Raw genomic sequence first — 25,710 nt, 5'->3', positions numbered from 1 at the left:
GTGTCTCTGACCACAAGGACTCTCTGACAATTAGATGTCTGGAAACCTTGATGCGCAAGTTGCCATGAGGAGGGCACCACCACCATCAAAATGGACCTTTCCAAAGGCTGAGTGCTCAGAACACAGGCCCACCACCATCTGCAGCCAAGTCTGGACTAGGGGACAGGAACACTTAAGTGAAATGAGCAGGGGTGAGATGAGCTGTGTGAAGTAAACTAGTCACTGCCACACCATACAAACACCTGAGCTTGCCAAGGGTTTAGGGGGGTCTGGGGCCAGTGCTAGGGTGTAGAATTTTGTCAATAACTGTCAAGGAGAGGTGTTGTCCAGTCCAAAATGTTGCTTCGAAAGGGCAGCGGAAGTAAGTGAGAGAACTTCTGTGTCCTTCAAAGACAGAGAGAGGGAGCAAAGATAACTTGTGTTCCTTCTATTGAAAGAGAATGAAAGAGGGAGTGAGAGAGAGTGAGAGATAGAGGGAGAGAGAGAGAGAGAGAGAGAGAAAAGCATCAGTTCTCACAGGCTGCTAGCAGGTCAAACTGTTTCCTCAATCGCCTGCTTTCATAAAGGCAGCAGGCCCTGCCCTGAATGTGTGTGATCTGGGTTCCATTAAACTCCAAGTCATGCTAAATTGATCATTTTCCAGCGCATCTCCCTAAATTGCTTTTTGTGTGGCAGGAGGCACTGTCTCAACCAACAAACCTGCGTTACACAATCAACCAGCAAAATGCCTTTTGTACCGTCGCTGATGAGAAATTAAGCGGCAGGTTCAACTGACGATGGAGCATTTAGCTGTTCTCACGCCAAAAATAATTCATAACAGATCAAAAGATGTTATTACTGTTTGATATGGCACGCAAATCGCGAACGCAATGTAAGTTCTGAAAAAATGTATGTCCTTTTCTAAGCTTCTTGGTAATTTGGATGTGCAATAAGAGGCATACATCTAGCTGTCACTTAAGAAATGGCTTAATATCTTAAATGATAGCAATTTAAGAACCACAGCCATGTGTGTTGTGCGTGTGCATTAATAAGCCAGTGGTACCATGAGTTCAGATTCATTGTCACCTCAGTATTTTTTCATCAATAAATCTGTAAAACTGAAGCAAATGGTACCTTTCAGGTCACATACATAACACTGCATCTTATAATTAGAATAAATATGAGCTTCATGGGAGCAATGAGTACAGAAAAAAGTTTCCATATAGAATGCTGCACATGTACATGTACATTTTTTCTTGCCTGTGGCTAGTTAGAATCCATGTGTTACAGCGATGGAAAAAACACTATACAGCTTCAATTGAAGGTCCATGATGCAGGACAGTGGGCAATAGTTGAATCGTCGCTTACAGTTTGCTTTAGGGTGTTTCACACAGCAGACATAACACCTTAATAACAGTGTCATGGATGCAGTTATAACTATTTATAACCACGCACAGACGTGCATTACAACTGTTACTAACTTTTACAGACAGAGGGATATGTCGTAACAGCATGAAATACTCTGCAACACCTGTAACCAGGGACATGTGTTTGGTTTACTCAGAGAGGACTTCAAACAAATAACCAAACCTACTTAATAATTTGAAATAATTGACTAACAACATCCACAGATTTGTGTTATTTAAGAGGCCCAGACAAGTACATGCAAAGTATCCACCCTTTCTTGATGCCTCGATGACAAAAATTCAGACAGATGAAAAATTCAGCAAATGGCACATTCTAGAGGAAGGAAAGGTGTACAGCAGGCAGCTGTGGGTTCAAATCCAGAGTGGGACAGGTTGTGTCAAAAGACAATCTTATCACAGCTGCATGACACAGGAGGTATCCCAAGCGACCCACCCCGCCACGCCCACCCCTCAGAAGCTGAACCTGCAGCTTTTAGGAATTGAATGCAGCTCGTCAACCCTGTCAGCCCACGCTGTGGTCAGGACAGCACACTCACCTGTTTGGTCATGGAGTCTATCAACCGCACGTACAGGTCCTGCTCCGTCCTGATGCCTGCAAAGAGAGGGGCACGGCCCCCAAAATCAGTACAGGTGAACAGTGGGGCAGCTGGCAACAATGGAGGCACCTGTAAAGTAACAGGAGCCACTTAAAAATCACTCTGGTCTGTCATGAGAAGGCCAGCGTATGCCTTGTGTTTTTTTAGCCAGCCCCTAAACCCCTCCACTCCCCCCCCCCCCCCCCCCCCATTCAGACCAGCAGCCCACAGAACAAAGGTTTGGCAGAGGACCTCTGGAATACAGTAAAGACTCTACAACAGAGCAAAGGGCAGGATCCCGCTTGGCACCTGACGTTCGGAAGAACGCTCGTGCTTCAGCACAGCTCTACATTGCCACGACGATGTAGTGAGAACATTAAGAGCCGGCTGGGAGTCATTTGGCTTTGATTTACGAAACCAATTTAAGCGATTAGACGCGTTGCTGGGAGGATTCGACTTTCGGACGTTTTCATCCGGCTCCGAAAGCAGCTGTTTTGGGTTAATGTCATATTTCACAGGGAACAGGGCTGGGCGGATTTAATCACCCGTTTTGCTAAATTAAATACATTCCTCCAAACGACAATATAAACATCCCCAGCAAATGCAAATGCAGTCCTCACAGCCCAAACGGAGGAGGGACTGTTTGCCGAATATCTCTTAGAAATGAATTCTGTCATTACCCACATCCCCATAGCATTTCCATGCTGTCTGTAAGGCCTGCTATATAGACCAAGCTGTTCAACAACAATCACTTCTCACAGCAAAAACAAACAGTACCCTACTCTACAGCTGTTTATTATTTATAAACCCTGTCCCCTGCACCCACACACACACACACACACACACACACACACACACACACAAACACACACAAAATACATTTTTCCCCAACGCCCTGCCTTCTCTTCCTCCAAGATAATGAGGGATTCAAATTTAAAAACAAATCAGGTATCTGTCATTATTGCCTCTCTCCATTAGCAGGGGGCAAGGAGGGGTGCGAATGGCTTTTGGAGACTTCCAATAATGAGAGCAGACAGAGGCAGACTCCCTTCTGGAGTGGCACTGTAATCCTCTTACACTACACCCTACCCCTATGCAGCCAAGTTTACTGTTGTTTTTCTGGAGCATTTTAAACAATGGGGTTTAAGGTTTTTGGTTTTGTGAGAAAGGAAATCCCAGGGAAAGTGCTTGGCTGGACTTTGCAAGGGCCTATTGACTTAATGTGCACATTTGTATGCTCTCATAAACACTTATCTTTGGATTCATTTTCAAATTCTCATTGGCTTGTATTCCAGAAGTCATCATTTCAGGCTCTGTATAGACATGCACATTACTGGGAATTCGAAGGTGAACACTGGATAAGCCCCCGGTGTCCTTTAAGGCCAATATTTGATCAGTACAAGAAGAAACAACTGTTCCCAGAACTGTTTGCACTTGCACTTCCTTCAAACCCCAAGTTCCCTACTGGCACAATCAACAAAGTCCTAATGAGAGACATATTCGACCAGACTCGCTTTGGCACGTACTCATTTTCTGTCGTCGTCACAAGTTTAAAAAAAAAAAAAAAAAACTTTTTTGTATTTTCCCATTGGGGAAAAAAAAAGAACACAGGATTTGGTGTTCTCAAATCCTGATGCAAATGCAAAAAGGATTATTTCTTCTGTTTTGGAGGCTGCGATTTTCATCTTCTGCCCGTTCCCCTGTGCCTCAGCCTCATTTATTCCCGGAGACATGAGGAGACCCTGGGTCCCGCCGGAGAGTGCAGCCTTACCGTTGCTGTACAGGAGCTGTAGCCGGTAGTGAATGCCGTTATTGGTTTTCTCCCCATTGTATTCCTGGCAAAGACAAAGAAAGACAAACCTTAGAAACCCCTTCCTCCAATTTGCCGAAGAGACCTGACCTCCACTACATACATATACGCCCCCCACCTGTGTGACATCATCATTAAGCGCAGAGTAATCAGGTTGCCCCCTCACGGGCCTTGAAAAGGCCGCAGCTGCCTCCCTTCATTTTGTTTCATCCCCGGAAATCCTCCCCTATCAAACATCGCGCTCGCGTCCAGATGCGGCGGCCGGGCCTTAATCCTGGCAGATGTCAGGGACTGAAGGTCTAAAGCCAGCATCCAGGGCCGCAGGGAAATACCCACAGCGACGGGCGACGGGGGAAAGCGTGATCAGGGGAGCCACAGAATCACGCCAGAGGGTGAGGAAGAAACGGCTCATCCGTCACCCTTGTGCAGACAGGGGCCTCCGACCTGAAACCTTTGCAGCTGTGACATGTAATAAAGTCACAGATCCATTAATGAGCGCTGCATCCGACAGGCTGTGATGTTACAATAAAGGGAAGAGACCGGTGACTGTTGCTACAGCATTTCGGTGACACACATTTCCAATGCACCAGAGGGTAAAGTGCTTCAGGATCTATGATGAAAGATCTTGAAAATGATGTACATTGCCATGGAAACAGTCTTATCAGTAAACTTCCTTGTGCGGACAGCCACCTTGATGTCTTACACTGGGTGCCTGCTTGCAGGGCTGTCCTGTGACAAAATGGAACCATTTTGTTTTTTTTTAATGTTATAAGCATATAATTTATTTAATATTTAATAGATCAGTTACTTTTTTAGTGATTAAACAATAAATCTGTCATGTGCAAGCCTTAGTCAAGTATAGTATGGGTTCCCTTTAATAAAAACTGGTGAGGAGCAGTGAAGTGGCAGATAAAGAGTTAAAATCCAACTGCTCCGATGGGGTGCAACTGATCCCTAACCTCCTCGCCTCACCACATCATTAAACATCGATCACAAATCCAACAGAGTATGGGGAAAAAAACAGTCAGCACACTTTCAGAGATTCTGAAACTTCAGCCCCCGAATTGAGCAGCAAACATTATCATACAGGGTTTTCATATCCCATAAGGCCGCTGGATAATCCTGACAGTTACTTCAATTGAATTACACTTGTGAGGCCGCTAAGCCACCTCTGTTTTGGTGCGCTCACACGCTCTGAAGCCCGCTTCAGCTTCTCCGTGGAGTGCGGCATGGAATTTCAATATCTGCGTCTACCCCCCCACCCCCCATCTCTCCTCTCAACGTATGAATTACCAGCTGCTCCATCCTGCTGCCCAGCGCATTTTACACTATGGGGTGCACAAAAACCTGACCGCCCTGACTGACTTTTGCTTGTAACGAGGGTGCGACAGGCTGTAGTGTGTGTTTTGGTGCACCTACACACACACACACACACACACACCTTCCCTCCCTCTCTCTCCTCTGCATTTCTTGTGCTGGACCAGATTTCCCACTCTGCTTGGCAGAAGCACAGGGGACACAGAGGTGGAGAGAGAAGTGAGCTGGCGGGAGAGGCGGGGCGAAGCAGCCCCTTGTGTCCTCTTCCTAAAACAGCCCCCGCACCCATTCCAGCAGGTAAGGGAACTAGGCTAAAATTGAATGGAGCATTCTTGAGAGAAAAAAAAACATGCTAAATGCTATCCCGTACACCTTATGAATTAATCTGACAGCTTGAGTATTTGTTAGTTAACGAGGACCAGACTAAACAGATTGTATTGGGTTTTACAGGGATCTCTAGGCAATAAAGATTCAGAAAATGACAAATATACAAGAAAAAAATTGAAAAGATAAAAAGCACAGATAAGTCAGTGTAAGAGTAAGAGAATATACCTGAAGACTTCACACATTTTTTCAGTCATTTTATCATTTTATCATAATGCTACTTCAGACAGAATGCCCAAGACCGATTCCGTATCTGTACACCACCACTGGTTAGCTTTAGCCCCCTGTCACACAGCTCACAAATCCAATGGATAATCACTTTGTAAACTACACTCCCTCTTAGCACTCCTCAACGTCTTTTTGCATCAAAGTGTTCAATCTCTTTAAAATCTTTTCACTAAGGATTTCACTAAAAAACTTCCTCTCCAAATACTGCAGCCAGTCCACAATATAATCCAAGCACCAATGATTAAGAGAGATGCATTGCACCTTTTGAAAAAAAAAGTTTATATAAATATATATATATATATATATATATATATATATATATATATATATATATATATATATATATATATATATATATATATATGTATGTATATATATATATATGGACCTAAAATGTTGTGAACACATCAGGACAAATTTTGGAGCTGTGAATTGGAATTTGAGTATTGATGGATTTACATTCTGGCCGTTTTTGCAAGAAAGCATGGAAAATTAGGCACGAATGGCGCAGATGTTCCGAAGCCGCCAGCAATTGCGACACGTAAAAACTGGGTCAATTAGCTGTGAACTTTCGTAAGCACGCTTTCAAGTGTCGCAATTGGCAGGCGGCCTCCATAAAAAAAAAAACACCTTCCTGTTCGGGGTTATACTCCACTCCAGTGACACCGCATGTGTTTGAATTCAAAGTCTGAAGGGTTTTTTTTTGTGAACTAAATGAATAGCAATCCAACATCTAAAAATGATAGCACCGAAACAGCTATGACAACTGCAGTGGACAGACGCATCTGAGCCCCTCACTCACGTACCAGCACACCTGCTTCTGTTACAGACAACCCTGCATTCAATTCCCAATGCCAGTCAGCTCCTCTCCTTCCGCTCATATTGCACACACGTGCTTGATTCTAACAGCGCTAACATAATTAACCGCACAAGTGCTACATTAAGTCGTTAACAGACATCTCTTTTGTGCACGGCTCAGTGACCTTGTGACACACCAAGGCAGCTGGGTTCGCGTGTATGAATTTTGAGGGAGTGGAAACAGGAAGAATAAAATGCGGAATGTAAAATAACGGAACTTTTTTTTTTTTTTTTGCAGTAAGTTTGAACGTTACGTAAAGGGTCAGGGTAGGAGGTGGAGCAATCACGAGCACACACAATTGGTCTGGACCTGACTGGGCTTGTCCTCTCCGTCCGACATAGACAAGTGTCCCACTTCCCCGCTCGCTGGCAACAATGATCGCCCCAGCTGGAAACGCTATTTAAATGTCCTATTACCGGATTTAAAGCATCGGACGGGAGGTCAAGCACAAGAAGTCACACCTCTTAAGTTCTCCAGAGAAATAGCCCTGGGGGCTATACTGCCCCCTAAGGGTTGCTGGGATGAAGAATCATAGCGTAGTGGCACAAGGTAACAAGAAAATATATTTTAACAGAGGGGCCTCTGATATCCTGTCATATAACTTATAATTTGTGAAAAGTTGTCAATTTTGCATGTATTGAGACATCTTACCTTCTTGAAATGAAGCAAAATTAAACTAAATATGTTGTACCAACTGGAAATTAATCTGTATTCATGTGTAATTACTGAGTAATTACACATATATACATATATGTAGATACAGATATAGATATGCATATTATGTCTCATGCATATATATATATATATATATATATATATATATATATATATATATATATATATATATACACACTTATAGAACCTGAGAATTGATTCTGATAGCATTCTACATATTTAGATTCATTAAAAAATTAATTTAACTATTAAGGTAAATGCAATCATCCCTATAATCAAAATGAGTATATCTTTTTTAATGAATGATTAGCTAACGAGGTGGTAATTAATCATCACTTCAGCCACAAAATACATCGCTGTTCAAGGTGAAGGTATTACACTGATTTAATTTACTCCTCTTTCTGTATTACTGAATACAGACAGAAAATATTGGTTTTATCTATCCACATGTTAAGTTCCGGCAGTGGATTAAAGATAGAAAGATGTATATACACACACGTACATATAAGTTCCGGCATAATTCTACTGGATAAGAATACAAGAATACATATATATATATGTATTCTTGTATTCTTATCCAGTCCTCTGTGTAAAACATTATTCTCACCTTTCATATTTGTCCACACTTTGAAAAAAGGAAGAAATTACTCACAGGTGCAAGACTCTAATTTAATTTCATTAATGAAATGTGACTTGCTGCTTCCATATATCATACGCTGTAATTTAAAATGTGTTTTGGTGAGACATTTGGCAGATTAAAATTGATTTTCATTTGTTATTTTTTTTTTATCGATATGAAGTTAACTGTCAGAGCATGATAGGTCAGATTTTAATGCCAAATGTGACTGTACTTTACACAAACACACACATGACAGCAATGTAAAAAAAAAAAGCTGCCTTGCAGTTTGAAATAAGGACGCATTACCAGCGGTCTGTGCTGTGATGTTTAGAGCCCTGAACTCAGGGGTGCGTGGGTTTAAACACCGAGCTGTATCTTTAGGAGTGGTAATACCACTTACAGGCTCTTGCCGAACGGTGTCTGTGTAAATGGGTTTCAGGGAAGGGTGTATGGGATGTGTGGGGCAGGGACCCAAAACTGGGGACGTCTCTGCGATCCACTGTTAGCGTGCTTTTACCCTCCCCCTGTCCGTCTGTCCCCTCCCTCTACCCGATGTGTGAGTGCAGGCCTTACTTTGTCTTTCTCCACGAAGTCCACGTAGGAGGTCCTCTCGATCTCCACGGGCTGGCCCTGCCGGTCGTACAGCGCCAGCACGAAGTGGAAGAAGTTGGACTTGCGCAGGTTGGAGGGCGGCTGCTTCTCGTAGTGCGCCCGGGCCAGGCCCACACCGCTGTGGGAGAACAGACGGAGGGAGGGAGCGAAGGAGAGGATGAGGAGAAGGAAGAGGGGGGAGAAAGAGAGGGAGAGAAAGGGGTGATGTTGAAAGTGACATAGGGAGAGAGAGAGAGGGAGACGGAGAAATGCTGTGAGATTTGGCCCCTTGTCCTCACATTTATTGTCTGAGCTTCCTTGCCTTTGTGCTTTCCCCCACTGTCTCCTCTGTAACAATGTGTGACATTTGGCACTGGCTGGCCCCCAGAAGGCCCGTCTGTCTCGCTGGCTGCCGACAGTGCCAGCGAGTCCCCCCCCCGGCCCCCTACACCCCCTGCACCCAAACCACTACCACCTGTCAATCAAACCACCTCTCCGTGTCTTGCCTTCCTCGAGCCAGTGGCACAAGCCCCCACACGGACGAGAGTCCCTGCCTGCCATAGATCCAGTACCAGGCCGAAGGGTCACACTGGTTCAGCCTCGCCGTGCGATCAAGCCAGTCTGCTGGGCCCTCCCAGGTCAGCTAAACTTGGCCTGCCCACCCTCTGCTAAATCAACCCCACCACCACTGGACCCAGTTCTCCCCTTATAGTGCAGCTCAGCGGTCCAGTTTAGCACTGCGTACCATTCGACCCTCATCTGCCTGCCATATCCAACCGCATCGAACCGCATCAAGCCGCATCGAACCGTGACATGGGAAAGTGCCGCCAGCAGTCCTTTCTCTCTGAGGGTTCAAAGCAGCTTCTCTGTATTCGCCTCAGCATAGAGCATGAAACACACATGGCTAAGCTCAACAACAGCCTTGCTTTTAATGTGGGAAGTCGAATGCAGAAGTACAATCCTGTTGTAAGGAACGCAGACAAGTCAAACCACGCCCACAAGCTGCTTGTAAGCAAGAACAGTTCTATCATTAAATCGATCCAACGAGTCATCATCTCAGTCCCTCTCAGCTCAAACAGCTGTCCTTTTTACATATTCTACCATAGACTTGTACTGAACAAGTCCAATTCAACAATAATAATTCGTTTAAATTCACCCCACCCACCCCCCCCAGCCTCCAGAAGAACGACCTGCCTTTTGGAAACATGCCTGATTTCTGTCTGTTGCTGATGTAAAATATTCCCAAGGCACCTGATTAATACAGGCCTGACCTTTCTCAACCCCTATTACCAATGCTTAATACCTCATTTGTAACCCATTCTGTTGGAAGCTAATTCTTGGAGAAGGAGTTCTGAAGAAGCAGAGACAAAAGCAGGGTTTACCGGTGAGGTTATGAATTCACAGCGGGAGACGAGCTCTCACGGAGAGGAAGGAAGAAAGAAAAAGCTAAAACGAATGTACTAGAGTTATGCGGAATATTACTGCATTATAGTCTGTGATTCTATTCTGCTGTGAATATCAGAAAAATGAGTGTGTGTGTGTGTGTGTGTGTGTGTGTGTGTATGCGTGCCTGCGTGATAAATCACGGCAGATGGAATGAATTTAGCCTCCTTACGAGCATAAGAAAATGATTTAGGTATTGCAAGCACCGTGTACTATCTATCCAGGCCATAGAATATTATGCAAATGCAAATATTGCAGAGAAGAGACGTTAAGTGATCCACCAACAAGCCTGCTACAGTTGCAGCACCTCGACTGAGGCATGAACCGGATACCTGAGTGTTTATAACCTGGCCATACGAGTAGCCAACACTCTGTTTATTTTCAAAAAAGAAAATAAATAAAACTGATTCCCACGACATGTGGAAGAGGTAGGATAAGCATGCGATGCTCTAGTAGGTTTTGTTGCCCTTACAGCTGAAATAAAAGACCTGTCCTTCGGTGATTGCAATTTTTTGTAATAAAAATCGTAAATGAAGAACTTGCAATAAACTCCCCTCACACTGAAAAAAAAGGATTTGTCTCAGACAAAACAAAACAAAACGCAACAGGATTTTACGATTTTTGAATTCTCACCATCATGAAACTCCCCACCCCTCCGAATCCCGCACCCCCCCCCCAACCATTAGCGCAATTCTGAGGCCTGTGAGAATATGGGTAATGCCGAGAGACGGTAGGCGAAACTGGTGAGGCAGCGTGCCGAGCATTAGGCTCCTGCTCCTCCGTGCAAGCCATCGACACGGAAAGCTCGTTAGTGTTATTATTTTAATTATGCTAATTGCAGCGCCACCCGTCTACACGCCCGCGTGAGCCGGCCCGTGAAACGGCGCACTCAATGTAATAAAATGAGCATCGATGTTTTTTCCGTGCCTTTTTTCGCTGCTGGTAAATCAGCAGTAAACACCCAATAAATGAAAGGGGGCTTTTCTCCCAGCTCTGCAGTACGTGCCGTCTGACACATTTCTACACCCAGCAGCTGGAGGAAGCACTGTGTGTGATGCTGGACCCCACACCCTGCCAGTCTGCTCTCCTGGGCCACAAACGTGGACGCACCGGTTCACAGCACCACCTCAAACAGTGAGGCCAGCCACTGGATCCATGTGAAATGTTACAGGAGGAGCCACGAGCATGACGGCAGTTCCTCAGCAAGCAGAGAGGCTGGGAGCTGAACCAGGCGACGGTTGTGGTTGAAGTCGATGCTGTGCGTGATAATTATGATAAATAAAAGGCGCAAACTCCCCCTTCCAGGGGGCTTAATGCCCACCTCTTCAGGGACCCACAGGTGGCAGGGTAGCGGACGTCATACACTGAGACTATGACACTGATGAAGAGGAAATCAGCTGATGAACAGGACGCTGTGGGCTCACTTCACTGTACATATACTGCACAAATCCTTATTATTGTGAATATTACTACCTTTCTCTCTTTGTATTACCATTATTGTGCTTGTTTTTTTTTTCCTGTTAGTGTAAATGTCAGTATGACTGTTAATCGCAGTAATTTCTTTATAGCACTGCCTCTCAGTTTTGTGAGTGTTTCATTTTAATACTACATTAAAATAATGAAGACACACAGCTCTTCACTCCATCTGACCTTTTCAAGCAAGTGCATAGTAACATGCCAAGTGCAGCCAACAAGAAACCTGTATGCTGGCCAACAGGAAGCTTTACGGGCAAGCGAATCCCGGACTGATTGAGTTGGATGTTTGTTTTGGGGTAAAGTGATATGCCCAAACAAGGCAGGGGGCCTGTCTCCCTGACCCCCTGTCTCCAGAGAGCACCTGCGAGGTTGACACCACAACCCACCCTCCCCCCCAGTCTGCGAGGCTGGCGAAGACGTACAGGCGTGTCGCACGGGCATTAATCAGGGGTGGGAACGGGGAGCGACCGTGATGCCTTTAACGGCTGCAGCCCTACTCGTTCCCTGAGAATGGATAGCCCCGCGCGATTAATGAGCCCAACGCCGTCACCTTGTTTATACAAATGCGACACTTAAAAATCATCTACTGGCTGGCCCTAGGCCACCGTGTTAATCAAATAAACAGCCGTAAATCTAGCTGCCCACCCTCCCTCTTTCCTTCTCTGTCCCTCTCTCCCCTTCTTCTCCAGTCTCTCCCTCCCTCTCAGTCTCGCTCCCCCTTTTTCTCTCTCCCTCTCTCCCCCTTTTTCTCTTCCCATCTCTCTCACTTCCTCACTCTCTGTCTATCTCTCCTCCACCCCTCTCTCTCTCTCTCTCCACCATGCCCCATTCATCAGCTACTTTCATGAGTTTCTCACCAGCTCACAACGCGCCCTCACTCCTGACAAAGTCAAAAATCCCACCACTTGGCGGCTTAAAAAAGAAGCGGCAGAGCTTTGTTTGTGAGGGGTGCGTAAGCGCTGCATCGGGGTGAGATTCCGCCAGGAAACGCGGCTCCTCTCTCAGGTTGCACATGCAGAGCAGCGGCTCCCTCTCGACATCAGAGCGGGCGGAGCGCTCGGAAGGATGGGGTGGCTCTGATTTCCGTCTTCCGCTAATTGCACAAGCAAACAGTGGCGAGGGAGCATTAAAATATGTACATAGTGTATGTGTACGTGGGGGGGGAGGGTAATTTATTCGGAGAGACACAATTACTCTTGCATACATTTTCGCAGTCGGGGCACAGGGGCCCCCTCTCTCTCCCGCGTTGTTGCTGAGCTCCTATTAGGTGTGTAATAAGAGCTAATGAGAGCGGGGCACACTTCCTGCTTCCGCTTCAATGACACGGGGCCCTGCCCGGGGGGGGAACATCGAGGGCAAGTCCGTTTTGAAACCCCTGACCGGCGGCGTTCAAGGAGCATCCCTCCTTAATGCCCTCTGCCCTACGGCCTGACCGCCATTCACCCCCTTGTGTCCCGCACACAGAGGGTGCCGAGGACCCTGACGGTGCTCCAAAAAACAGTAAGGCCAGCGCTCAGTCTCACCACAGTACTCTTCTCATCTTTGCCATTCCATAGACTAAAGTAAGCACAACTGGCCCTCTGAGCCTAACTAGACACGTAACATTCATTTCAGCAGCTACTAAGGCAAAAGTTGCCCCCAGGTACTGATCAAGGGTCAGATTTCCCCTGCCTTAATTCTATCATTAACCATTGTAGGCTAAACAGAGAAACCTATCCCAGATCAGCGCTTACAGGGCAACTTCTGTCTGCTCTGGAAAAAAGGAACACCCTCATTATTATAAGTGAAGGACAAAGCGCATTGAATCTGGGCTGAGAGGTCACTCCCTTCTTGCATACTTACTGACTGTGGGTCAGTGTGGGTTTGTGGGTCTCCAAAACAAGACGCTTGCTTACTGAATAGTTGCCTTCACCTATAGGGCTGCAGGCCTGGAAGAACTGCAAGTGCAGTGAGTGGCTCCTGAGGTTCGTGGCCTGGACTGATCCAGGGTCAGTGGCTTTGTGTGGGATGTATCCCCTCCCATGTCGAGTGTCAATCAAAGCCTCACACTGTAGCGCTGGCTCTTCCTTATGCCATGACAGCCATCCTTCTAAGCCCAGCCTGTAAAGGTCCCACACATTTCCATACATCTGGCTGTCTGTGCTGCAAGCACTTTGGAGCCTCCAGAATTTAAACAGAAGGTCCCTCACACTGTTCTGCCAGTCAAACAGACCAGAACAGTGCTAATCTGCCCCTGTCTTGTTCTGCTGGCCTTTATACCACCTTATCACCTCATTATTCCACCAAATTCCAGGTGAAATCACCTTTATTGAACTGAAGTAAGCTGATATTCTGAGTTCTGTTTGTTTGCTTGGAAGACACATTTACATAGGGCAACTTATCTACCAGCGGGTGTCATCTGAAACAAAGCATCACTCGTTAAATGTGGACACATTAACAGAGAGAGGTGGAGGCATTGGCCCTGGTGAGTGATGGACAGTTTGACCAGGCAATCATAATATCTCAACTGATATTCTCAACTATCATTCCCAAATATCAGTGAATGAGCTGGAAACCACTTTAAGGATGTTTTTTTCATTTGACCGGTTATCAGTCTAAAAGCAGAACCATTGAGTAAATATATATTAAAAGTGGGTCCTACCATACAACTACATACAACTACATCAGCTGCTGATTCTAGATATTACACCATTTGTTCCTTTTCCCATGATCATAGGGAATTAAAGTGTACCAATGAGGGAACTGGTATACAAACCATAGGGTTTCAGGTATGAACCCTAGGTGGGGAATATCCTTAACCAGAGTGAGTTTAGTAAATATCCAGCTGTATAATATGTATTAATAAGCTTTATATGTATGAATAAGCCTGGGTAAAGCCACCTGCTACAGAATTAAATAATTTAATAAATGCATCCTTGTACTGAGGTCTAATAACTTTTGATATTTGACTATTCACTTTCTACACACACATAAACACACACGTACACACACACATGTGTATGTGAGTGTGTGTGTGTGTGTGTGTGTGTGTGTATAAATTCTTTTTACTGAAGTGGAATGAGACAACAGGAAGATCAGATCCACTCCCATTACTGAAGAGAGGAGCTTAAGCTCTTTCTCTCTGACTTTCTCCTGCATCCCTTAAAATTCAGCCCAGTTCCTCTCGGCTCCCATTAGTGCCAGTAACAAACAGTCAATTGCATTATTTTTTATCAGTGAACCACTTAACGACTGTGAGCTAAGTGCGGAGAGCCAGCCAGCTGAGAGGATGGGGGGAGAGCTGCCTCCCCCGCCGATTTCGGGAGATTAACGCAACGCTAGTCCAGCTAATAAGGGTCCCTTTCCATATCTGTACCAAGCGCGCATGACAGTCGTCTGACCAAAATCAATACCAATCCCATTTTTTTCTGAACCAGGGTGCAAAGCTTTGCACTGACTTGAAGACGGTGACTGAGAATACGCCTATGGTGGCAAACACACAAACACAACCACACGTACAAAAGTGTTCAAACTGATGTATGTATCTGGAAGAAACTCTCACAGACCCTCACACTCGTGCACAGACACACATACACGCACACGTACACACACACACACGCACACAAACACACACGCACAAACACGCACACACACACAGGTTCATACCCCTGCTCTCACTACAGGTCCTTTCAGTTTCCTGATGCTAAAACCATCAGGCCAATGAACCCCATGGAATGGACTGTGTTTTCCAGTCAAACTGGAGCTTTAAAAGGGAGTTCTGCCTTTTTTTCTGACTGGCCCCACAGAGCGGACTTAAACCCAGTAAACGAAAAAGCCTCGAGGGGGGGGGACTGAAGGCGCTTGTGACGGGCGCATTCCCATATCTAACCTCCTGTCACAACGGCTTAAAACATTCACAGCAGCAGGACCTCGGCAGAGCTTCCTGCAGAATTCATTTTCCGATTCACAAAAGGGGGCACTGAAAACGGGGCGGCTGTGGTGTTTGGAGAGCTGAACACTCCAGCTGTTTTTGGGGATATTTATAGCCCTTTAATGATGTAAGAGTGACACTGACGCACTGTTACTGCTCTTTAAGAGCACCTCTTTAGCCTTTTTAAACAGGGGGGCCTCTGACACACAACCGTTTGATCCCAGTGACCTCTAGGTCCAGATTCAACCTACTCTTAAAGTGTGAAACTGTTAACTACATTTACGCGCATTTTTTTTAATACTTAAACAATGATACTAGCTTAGTGGTAGTGAAGATTGATAAATAAATGCTGTCTAATATTTTTTAAAATTGTAATGCACGTTTATATTACTCACTCATTGTTGAGGGCAAAACACTTTGCTGTTAGTTTGAATTTGACCATTAGACAGAAGAAAAAGTCCTTTGAAATTCAAACCCTATGTAGCTTTTTAGTTCCCTCCCAATTTCACTTTGACACTTCTTCTACAAACAATGACGTTTTTAAGTTACTATTATTTGCTGGAATTGCAAAGCTGAGTAAATTAAGATAAAGATGATTTAGGGAATGTGGAGAATCTTTTTTATATTTTAGATATACCAAATAAAACAGCAGTTTGTAAGCACGGTCATTTGAGCATGATATGACATCATATTTACATGTGCAGACATATGTCTGTGTACACACATATACACACACTCACACTGTGCACACCCAAACTGTTCACACACGCGCGCACACACACACGCAGAGCGGCAGGGCCCACCAGCCTTTCAGCATGTCGGAAATGCAATGCGCCGCTTCTTTAATCACAAAAGGTTATTACGAATCGTAGCTAAATGCTCCCAGCTAATGTCTAATTTGTTCGTAATTGCAGTGAGACAAGTAAACCATTTTTAGCAACATGATATTATTTCCCGGTGCTTGCTGAGCAAATTACAGGCAAACGTTACAAACGATTAAGATGCAGAAATTAAAAAATCAGACAGAGGCTGAGGCTGCATTGAGCAGCCCTTAACGAGAGAGGAAGGCCCATTGTTTTTACACACAGAAACACAGCCCATGCGTATAGCTGCACAGCATGCACACCGTGATGGGGGAAAAGGAATCCCACTTAGCCAAAATACACCATCCTCTTCTTCAGACATTCCCAGAAAAAAAACTGCTCATTCATGTCAAAGCAGTTATAATTTAACCCTGACTTTTAACAAAAACATACGAGTACAAGAGCATAAGAGTATAATGCTTACAAAATGCAAACATGAATTATTTGTGCAAGCTGATCATCTTATTGCTAAGAATAACAATTATGCCTAAATTTCAATGAAAAGATCGTGTGTAAGTTTCTCGGCTTTGGGCGTTCAGTAAAAGTGACAGGCCACTTGACTTTGGGCGGTTTTTGGGAGAAACTAAGGGAGGTTGGGTTTCTTTTCTCATTTTGGGGGGGTGGGGGGGTGGTTCTCCGAGGGTGGGGATTGGCCCTCGCAGACATGACTGCCAGCCCGCAGCTGAAGCCCTTAGCCAGTCACCTGCACCGCTCTAATGGGGAAATAAAGCCACGCGGCCTCGCGGGCGCTGGCTAATTGCCCACGCATTTCCGGCAGCTGGGGTTGTGTGCCATTTCCCCCCTCGTTTCCATGATAAGGGGCACCTGAATTTTAGCAAACGCACCTCTGCCATATACTTGAGTCTCAGCGTCATGCCTTTTTTTCCTGTCTTATGAGTGAAGTACATTTGGAGTCCGCACTTTTCTTCTGGCCACTTTTCTTCCACATTCTTCTTTGAAATATTAAAATCTGTAAAATATACTAACTATGTAATCGTTTCCTGATGGGTAGACATTATATTTGATGAGAATTAATAACACACGTTGTCAAAAAGGTTGTATTTTTGAAAAGCTACGCTGCAAAAGTAACTCTTTCGACGCGATTACGGCCTCAGGCCTCCATGTGAAAAACAACTCTGCGTGCAGTGGCCGAGGGACCCCTGAGGATGCCGTGAAACATCCTGGTCAGCGCGTCAAACTCAGTCACGTCGCGAACCCGGGCCAGGTTAGCGGGCGCGGGTCCGCCCCGCAGCACCGTGACGGCTGCGCCCCGGCGGTAACATTACTGCTCGGGTTTCGGGGAGCCGCGGTGCGACCTGCAGCCGCTCTGAGCTGCCACGGCAGGAGGGATGAGGCGCCGGCCCCTCCGTGTGCTGCCCGCCTGACAGATGGAGAGATGGGGGGATATAATGGGGCTTTTATGGAGTATTCTCTGGTTCTGCGTTCACTTTAGTGTGATGCAAGCACGTTGCTCTTAAAAGATAATTGTTAGGTATTATGTTTTACTGTTATGGTTTCATTCCAACGATTTTCCGGCTTGATGCCTACGTGAAATTCTGGCTGCTCTGCGCATATGTTTCCGTTACTCTTGTTTCTCCTGCGGCACACTCACACGCACACACACGTACGCACACACACTCACACACTCACACACACACCCTGCCCCATGTGTGCACACCAGGTAGGCTATTGAGCAAAATGAGTATTAAAATGGCAGTCAATGCAATGCCCTACTAGAATGTTTTGATCAGGAATCAAAATGAAATATAAAATTAAAGATAGTTAATAAAATAATAAAATAATAATAATAATAATAATAATAATAATAATAATAAATTAAAAGATAATTTAATTCATGCAGTACACCATGCTGTGTTAGTCTTGTGACTCAATCTGAATTTGAGTATCGGTCAAATCATTAATGAATTAATTGAATTAAAAAAAATTATAAAAATAATAATAATAATAATAATAAGAAGAAGAAGAAGAAGAAGAAGAAGAGAGCTAGTGCATTATGCTGCTAAACAGCTGCAGCAGTAGCTGTAGGTGCTCTGCTCAGCATCGTACCTCACCACTCCTCCGGAAACCCTGTAGTCTGGATTCTATTACCACTTTGCCCCGCAGACAAAACAGGACCGCCATAAGCCGCTTCGCCAGGCCCCAGGACCCGTGCTGTCGGAGCGGTGTCAGTGCAGGCCAGAGGTCGGCCAGGATATCTGCTGCCCAGCTGTGAAGCTCAGCTGCTCGAGTAACACGACTCCCAGGCCAGAGTTCACCTGCAACAGATTCATTTACCGCGGCCCTAATTGGCCACGTTGTGTGTCTGTACCAGAGCGGCTCTGCATATGTGTTTGGGGCACTGGTTTGTGGGTAACTGATGAATTCTTATCCTGGCAGTTGGGAATTGCCAAGTGACACAACATACATTAACCCCAGCTGGGGAACTGCGCAGCAGGGAGAGTTCTTTCCAAACAGCGGGGGGGCCATGTTGATGAGACCACAGACTGTAACGGTATTCCTTTAAAAAGCCAGCTTAAATCGTTGTTTGTTCAGACGGCCCATTGTGGCAGGGGCTTGGCATAGGCAAAGAACAGGGCAAAGATGAACAGTAACACCTACCCCTCACGAAAAGCTAACACGTACCTTTGACCTTAAACAACACAGCCACCATGCGCAGGCTAACGCAGTTTCTGGTCAACAATTTTGTCCCCCACGCTGACCCTACTGCAACCAAGGGACCATGTCGCATCTATACAGTTGCCTACCTTGATTTTATCTGCCAATGCCAAATGACAAACATACACTACTAATGCTTACTCTGTTTTTATTCTGTTGGCAGCAGCTGGCGGTTACGCTAGCAAACACAAAGCCATAACATGTTAGTTATTGTTCCCAACACTTATTTTAAGAGCAGGAAAAATGCAGGCTGGCTATCAGGCTATAATACAATAATAGAAAAAACTTGAACTAATATCAATGTCCTCCCTTCTTAACGGTGAATGTAAGATGGCTTGCTGAATAGCAAATGGAACACCACCTCACCTGATCATTTTACATTTATTCTAACAACGTTGCCATTAAACCCCAGGGAGACCTCCTCAGAAAAACAGATAAATGTCTTTAGATATTCGCAGCACGATTTGACATGTGAATGTAGGAGGAGCAACGGCCATGCAATCAGCATGGGTGATTATCGATTGCTGTGGGTATAAGGTGAACAGGTCTTTTCTCAAACACTATATTTGCATATGAACCATGATGCCATGCGACACTCCAAAAGCCTGGGGAAATGCTGAGGACCAGTTGGCAGTTGCCCTCAGGTCGCAGAAGCTGCACAGGTCCAGAGGGGCACTGCGCCAACTAGTCCCTGAGAAACCTGCCTTTGGGTGCTCCTGCTCCACTCCTCACTGAGCTGAGGGAGAGGAACATGACCCAGAGCCGCAGAATGCAACACCATGACAGCTTCTCCCCACAATGCATCATGTCTTTAACTTTGAGTAACAAATCTAAGCAAACATTAAATTTCTTTCGTTGCTTTTTTATTTGTTTGTCTCATGTCGCTCTTTGGCACCTGCCAGAAGTTGTATCATGAGATGTGGCTACATGTAAACCTTGCTTTAGTTCCTTGCTTGGATTTAAGAGCACAAAACGCTGAACCCAGTCCTTTGCAAAAAAAAAAAAAGGCAGTTTCCTTTAGCATAGATCACTCAATGGCCCATGATTCACAACCATTATGCAAGCTGTTCAGTGCAAATATATTGTCATAGTTCAGTTATTCAGCCATACTTATTTATTAAGTGTATAATAGGACTTACATTTTCTTCTTTGGGGATAGTGCAGGCTGAGTCTACGTTCAGTCCATTGCACTAAACGAAGTTATTCTGTTCTGGAGAGTGGAGCCTGCACTATCCCCAAAGAAGAAATTGTTAGTACTGTTGTACACTTAATAAACTTGGTTATTCTTAATTAACTTGGTTATTCTGTTCTGAAGACTCCAACTGCACTTGGAAAGTGTCTCTCTCTCTTCTGTTCTGCACATGGCTCATCGTTACCCACCCAGAGATCTGAGCAGCCTTTTAAAGGCCAAAGTGCGTGTTTAAACCTCCCATAATGCCATCATCTTCATTTGTACTTTTTTATAGAAGTAATGTTTGAAGACATCGACTTATTGATTAGACATGACTTGTGGAGTTTGCAGGTTCATTTCCCAAAGACCATGGCTTAGATTCAATCCATGTGTATCTCCTTATGACAGTTTCCAGATTATAACTCAGGAGAATATTTTTTGTGCACAGAGAAACCATTAGTGTTAGCAGTTCTGCATCACTGGGTGAGTCAGATTAGGTTCAATTTAACATGGCCCTTTATTCGAATTTCTCTCTGCATTGATTTTTTAAAATATTTTGTCTGCAACAAGGTCCCATTAATTTACTATTCATTTAATGTATCATTCAAATCATTATTAACTTTTATTACAGTACCTGTTCTGAAGAATACATACTTTATCCCTCACAGATGACTTCACAACAGTCACTACAAAACAGCATTTCTAATACTTTGCAGCATTAACTGATCAATGTGTGTTGTTAAGTAGTGCCTACTTCAGGAGACGCACTTTAAAACAATTAATGTTAATAACAGGTACGGCAAAAATCAATTATCATTAATAACATTAATAAATGATAATAACATTTTATTAATGGTTAGTTAATGTAACCTTAAGATAAAGCATTACCATGTTTCCAATGTGACTTTCAACAGGTTTTCAGTAGTTTTTTCCTTAAACACAGGCTCTTTTTACAGAACTGAAGGTGACGCACGCACGTTGCGCTTTACCCCTCACAAATGAAAATCGTTTTGAGATCAAAGCCGTTTGAAGTACATGCGGCACTCTCAACAGCATCTGCCCGCGCAGACCAAAGGGATCACTCCACCTAACAAAAGGGATTAATGGATAAACACTATCCCTGCAGATCATTGAAAGTCGGGTCGCACTGAATGAGAGAAACGGGGCCACTTCGCTGTTGACAGAGATCGACGCTGGATCAGCGCGCTGAGAGCGCTTGTGAAATGGGAAAAAAAGGGCCGTGTTCATATTTAGAGATTCAAGCATTTCGCACAGGAGGATAAGGCAAAACATACAGTTCAGCCAAAACTCAAAAACAAGGAATAACTCACACCTAAAACGTTTTGACAACAGCCATGTCAGTTATGCCTGTAAAAATGTGACAGATCCAAAGCTTTGTATTACAACTCAGGTCATGACCCTACAAACAAAAGCAATCTGTACTTGTCTTTTTTAAAGACTTTCACTATGTGTTGTACATTTGCCATTGGTTAGGTGTGGCATGGCAATATGTACCTGCACTTAAACTGTTAAAATAATCAGACATATGGGGGGCAAGTGGATGTACTCAGATATCTCATCGCCTGAAATTACACAAATTCAACAGGAACATGGGGACTTCTCACAAATATAGCAATCTCCTAGCAAGAATATCATTTGGCCAACACTGTATGATTCTTAAGCAAGTGACCCTTACAAGCCGACGATTCTATGTCCGTTGATATAGGGCTGTATAAAGTGACTGCTCTGTGTAGGTTTGTGATGGTTCCAAAGACTTTGAGCATTGCAAACAATTAAGCCTTACTAAATTCCAACAAGTGGATTATGCCCTGTACAACACAGAAGAAAAACAGAATAGAAAGATTTTAAATTAACCTCTGGCTATTACAACTTTGTTCTCGGGAATGAAGATAAAATCCTTAGCTGCAAGGGCCTGTGTGTTCATAGATTTTATTTTGTTCAATCAGTGTGGATGCATATGTCTTGCCTACATGGACATGTCTCGCTGATGGACTTCAGCACCTACTTATTTTTCCACCCACATAAGAGCTCGACACTGACCACCACATTAGTTGAGTGTGCCCCAGTTGAGTGTGCCTTCTTACAGCTGTGATGCAAGAACTGCCTTCCACTTAAACATGGACGTAGCCCGACCCATCTTTCGGGGGCTCCTCGATAAACAACATTTTGGCATTAGTATCTCTAAATACACAGATCTTCAGCGATAACAAATAGCCGGAAGAGCAGAAGCGCGTCGGGCAGATGGTACGGAAAAAAGTGCAATGTATTCAATAAATGTTTTGTGCAGAGTGGGTCACTTGCTCTGACTAAACCAAATATTTAAGCGTTGCAGCTTCGTTACGAGTGCTTCCCCAATCAACGCAACAATAACAAGCATCGGATCCAATTCTCTTCAAAGGGATCAACGCGAAAGCAACGGTGTAAATTAGGCTATATGACATGGGTAATTCGATTTGGCGACTCCCCTCAGCGCCCGCCCGGGGAGCGCTCGCGGAGCTGAGGAGACGGCTTTTCTGCACCACTCTCGTGTGCAAGCTGTGTGGCCACCGCAGCCCGCCCGCCTGACAGAGTGTGTCAGTTGACCTCGCTTTCAGACCTGTACCCTCGGATAAGTGAATAAGGGCTCTTTGATCAAGCTGAAAAGATCTGACAGCCGACAGAGGGAGAACGCTCCCCCCCCCCCCCCCCCCACACACACAAACACGCATTAATTGTGAGAAATCTAAGTGAGTGATCTCCCCCTCCACACACAGACACACACACACACACGAATAACATCAATTGTATTTCCTGTGCGCCACTAACAATATAGGACCACTCCACCTCAAGCTTCCATGGGACAGAACTAGGGGAGGAATCATTGAAAGTGGTGAATTCATTTTTAATCTCAACGACCAATACGGCCTCCTTTTATCCTGCAAGTAACCGAGAAGAATGTTTCGCGCTGAAGGAAACATCAGCAGCAGTTTTTGACAGGACATCGTGTTCTCCCCCAAGACAAAGTAGCCTATACTCAAATTATTATATTAACACAAAACCTGACATTTTGTATTAATACGTCATCTCATTCTGTCTTTCATAATTATGGTGCAATATTTTGACATGAACGTAAAAATATTCAAAACGCCATTATATGAAAAAGGGCTCAAATGTGCACTTAACAAAATAGGGGACGTTAACAAGTGTTTAATTTATCGAATTTATGCATTGTTTAACACTACATGTTTATGAAACAGTGAAGGCAATGAGAACTCGCATTATACTCGCAAATACAGGTGGAATTTTAAAACTGATTTGTATTCCTAAGTTTCAGCGCTTTGCCTCTTAATACTTGCAGTTGCGTTGACAGCTGTACATCGTAGAGCGACAAAATATGTTTTTATTTATGCTTATTTCCATATTGACAAGTGGATGTTCCGTGAAAATACGTCTGTTAAAGAGGCACATTTTGATGCAACTTTGTTGTGATAACAGATCAAATTGCGTTGCATTTTCATAAACCTGTGTCAGTCGACACGTTTGACGGCACTAATGTAGGCTACGTCGATGGATCATATATTACCACTATTATTCTTGAATATTTATACTTAATTAGTCTTAGCGTTCTCAAATCGTTCGATTAATCTGTGTGTGTGTGTGTGTGCGTGTGTGTGTGTGTGTGGTCTATTTAAGTTTTAAAGGGTCATTAACCCGCAACTAATATCTGACGAGCTCATTATAACCTTGAAATTACAAAAGCTGGTCCTTTAAAGTTGTACAAAACTTGTCACTTGACATCATGCCTTTAATAAGTTTCCTCCCACTAGAAAATGATACTAGAAAATGAAAATGACACGTATTATTTCGTTTAAAATTCGTACAGTATCACATTTGCTGATCTTAATAGTAAGGTTTTGAATTAATTCATTACTAATTATTTTACTAAATTTAACGTAAATTCATGCAATTAAACGGAGTAGAAACTGCACGGACTTAGCTGAATGAAGAAGAATGTTTTTAAGTAAAGTCTAGTCAAAGACTACACTCCTGATGCCATACGAAAACTTTCTTTAACTTAAAGCAATCAAACAACATCACATTCACACAAGTCTATAATAGTACTGCATACACCACCCTATCTGACAGTTATCGAAGATAGAAACCGCAAAACTGGAAATTGTTTGCCTTAAGTGTAACTGCCTTAGATTCCCTGTTGTTTTTATTGTCCTCTTCAGGCGAGACTATAGCACATGTTTTCGTAAAGCAATTACACTATTCTTGCAGAATAATAATATATTGACTTAGATTTCACCCCGCGAGAGATTGGACGGTGGACCAGTGGTGGCCCAAGCACTTTTTACGGATGCTGTGTCTTGCAAATCGGTGTCAATAATTTCACGGTAAATCCGCGCATACGTTATGAGCACAGACGGGGGCATCCCTCTCTAACGACAACATGCAACCTGATACCCGAGCATGCCAACGTTTTGCTAAATCAATGGCTTCAACCGAAATTGGGTTAAACGATCCTTTTTGACATCTGTCACGTGAAGGAAATGTATTCTTTGAGCTGTAATGTGCAGCATTGATCCCTGGTACTCAGTTTACGACCCTCTACAGCAATGATTTTCACAAATGCCCTCGTGCCATGAAAAGAAAACTCAAAAGTAAACCCAAACAGCGAGTGGTTTCCTAAGTCTGAAGTTCTACAACATTACGGTTTTTTTGTTTGTTCGTTTTGTTTTGAACTATTTTAACAAAAGGAAGAAGACACCGGCTATATTGCAGATTATTAAAGATGCTATTATTTCAAGCAAATGACTATCGGAATTTCTTTTTGTATAATAACTCTTGTTTTTATGAATGGGTAGACCGCCAACACCAGAAATAATGAACAGCACTTATCGCCCATCCGTGTCCAACACTTATCATTACAGTGGTGCTCTGAGCAGGCTGCGTTGACTTCACCATCCTGCGTCGCGCGTAGTCGGTGTTTACCTTTGCGCTGCCGTGTTCGCGTCCAAAATCCCCGCGCTCTGCATCCACGAGCGGACCGGTGTCATCCCGCTAGTGAGGGGCTCCTCTTTCATGGTCAGACCTCCCCGTGGGAGACTGTCCTGGATGGAGAACATGAAAAAAGCCTTTTGGGATCGTTTCCTGAACACCGATTCAAACTAAATAATCCTCCTTCACTCACAAAAAAACAAGGCCACCTGGATTAACAAAACCAGCAGAAAATGGGGGGAAAAAAGCTTCCCCAAAGTGCAACAAGGGAAGGCGGATAGCGGTCCTTATCCAAAGACAAGCTCCGTATCCCTCTGGGTTTTCCTCTTTAGTTTAGATCCCAAACCAAGTTCAGTGCACTCAAGATTAACCGGTCTCAAGTTAAAAGAGGGGGGAGAGACGGCGAGCGTTAGAACCGCGAACGCATCTCAGAGGAGGGTGATCAGCCGGGATCTTGGAGACCTTTACGGCACGGGGAAAAAGAGGGGAGAAACCGAGCTCGCTCAGAAGAAGAAGGCGAACATACGCGCACGGGATTGTGAAATGAAAAGTGGGATAAAACAGGCGACTGCTTCAAAAAGGAGTAAAATGAAATGATTACCAAACAAGAGGCTGGGATGGACCAGGGAAGGCTCGCGCTCCCTGGGGAAAAGAGGGATTGGGCAGCAAGAAATCTCATTCCCTCCCTCCCCGTTTCTTTCTG

The 25,710-nt window shown here is 44.3% G+C and overlaps 1 protein-coding gene across 3 annotated transcripts in view; it reads right to left on the bottom strand.

Annotated features, from left to right (window-relative positions):
* LOC118793003 (transcription factor COE3-like) overlaps positions 1 to 25,224 on the bottom strand; it is a 115,797-nt gene extending 90,573 nt beyond the window's left edge. For all 3 annotated transcript variants that reach the window (XM_036550923.1, XM_036550925.1, XM_036550924.1), the window contains exons 1-4: positions 25,002 to 25,224; positions 8,447 to 8,603; positions 3,753 to 3,816; positions 1,943 to 1,998 (exon numbers count right to left, since the gene is read on the bottom strand). In XM_036550923.1, coding sequence (XP_036406816.1) covers positions 1,943 to 1,998; positions 3,753 to 3,816; positions 8,447 to 8,603; positions 25,002 to 25,135 — 411 coding nt within the window. In that variant the 5' untranslated portion in view covers positions 25,136 to 25,224. The remainder of the gene's footprint in view (positions 1 to 1,942; positions 1,999 to 3,752; positions 3,817 to 8,446; positions 8,604 to 25,001) is intronic.
* Positions 25,225 to 25,710: the final 486 nt, after the last annotated feature.

The sequence above is a fragment of the Megalops cyprinoides genome, chromosome 18 (assembly GCF_013368585.1).
Source record: "Megalops cyprinoides isolate fMegCyp1 chromosome 18, fMegCyp1.pri, whole genome shotgun sequence".
Lineage (NCBI taxonomy): Eukaryota > Metazoa > Chordata > Actinopteri > Elopiformes > Megalopidae > Megalops > Megalops cyprinoides.
The sequence above is the reverse complement of the archived record's forward strand: the minus strand, read 5'-3'. Positions and strand labels throughout refer to the sequence as shown.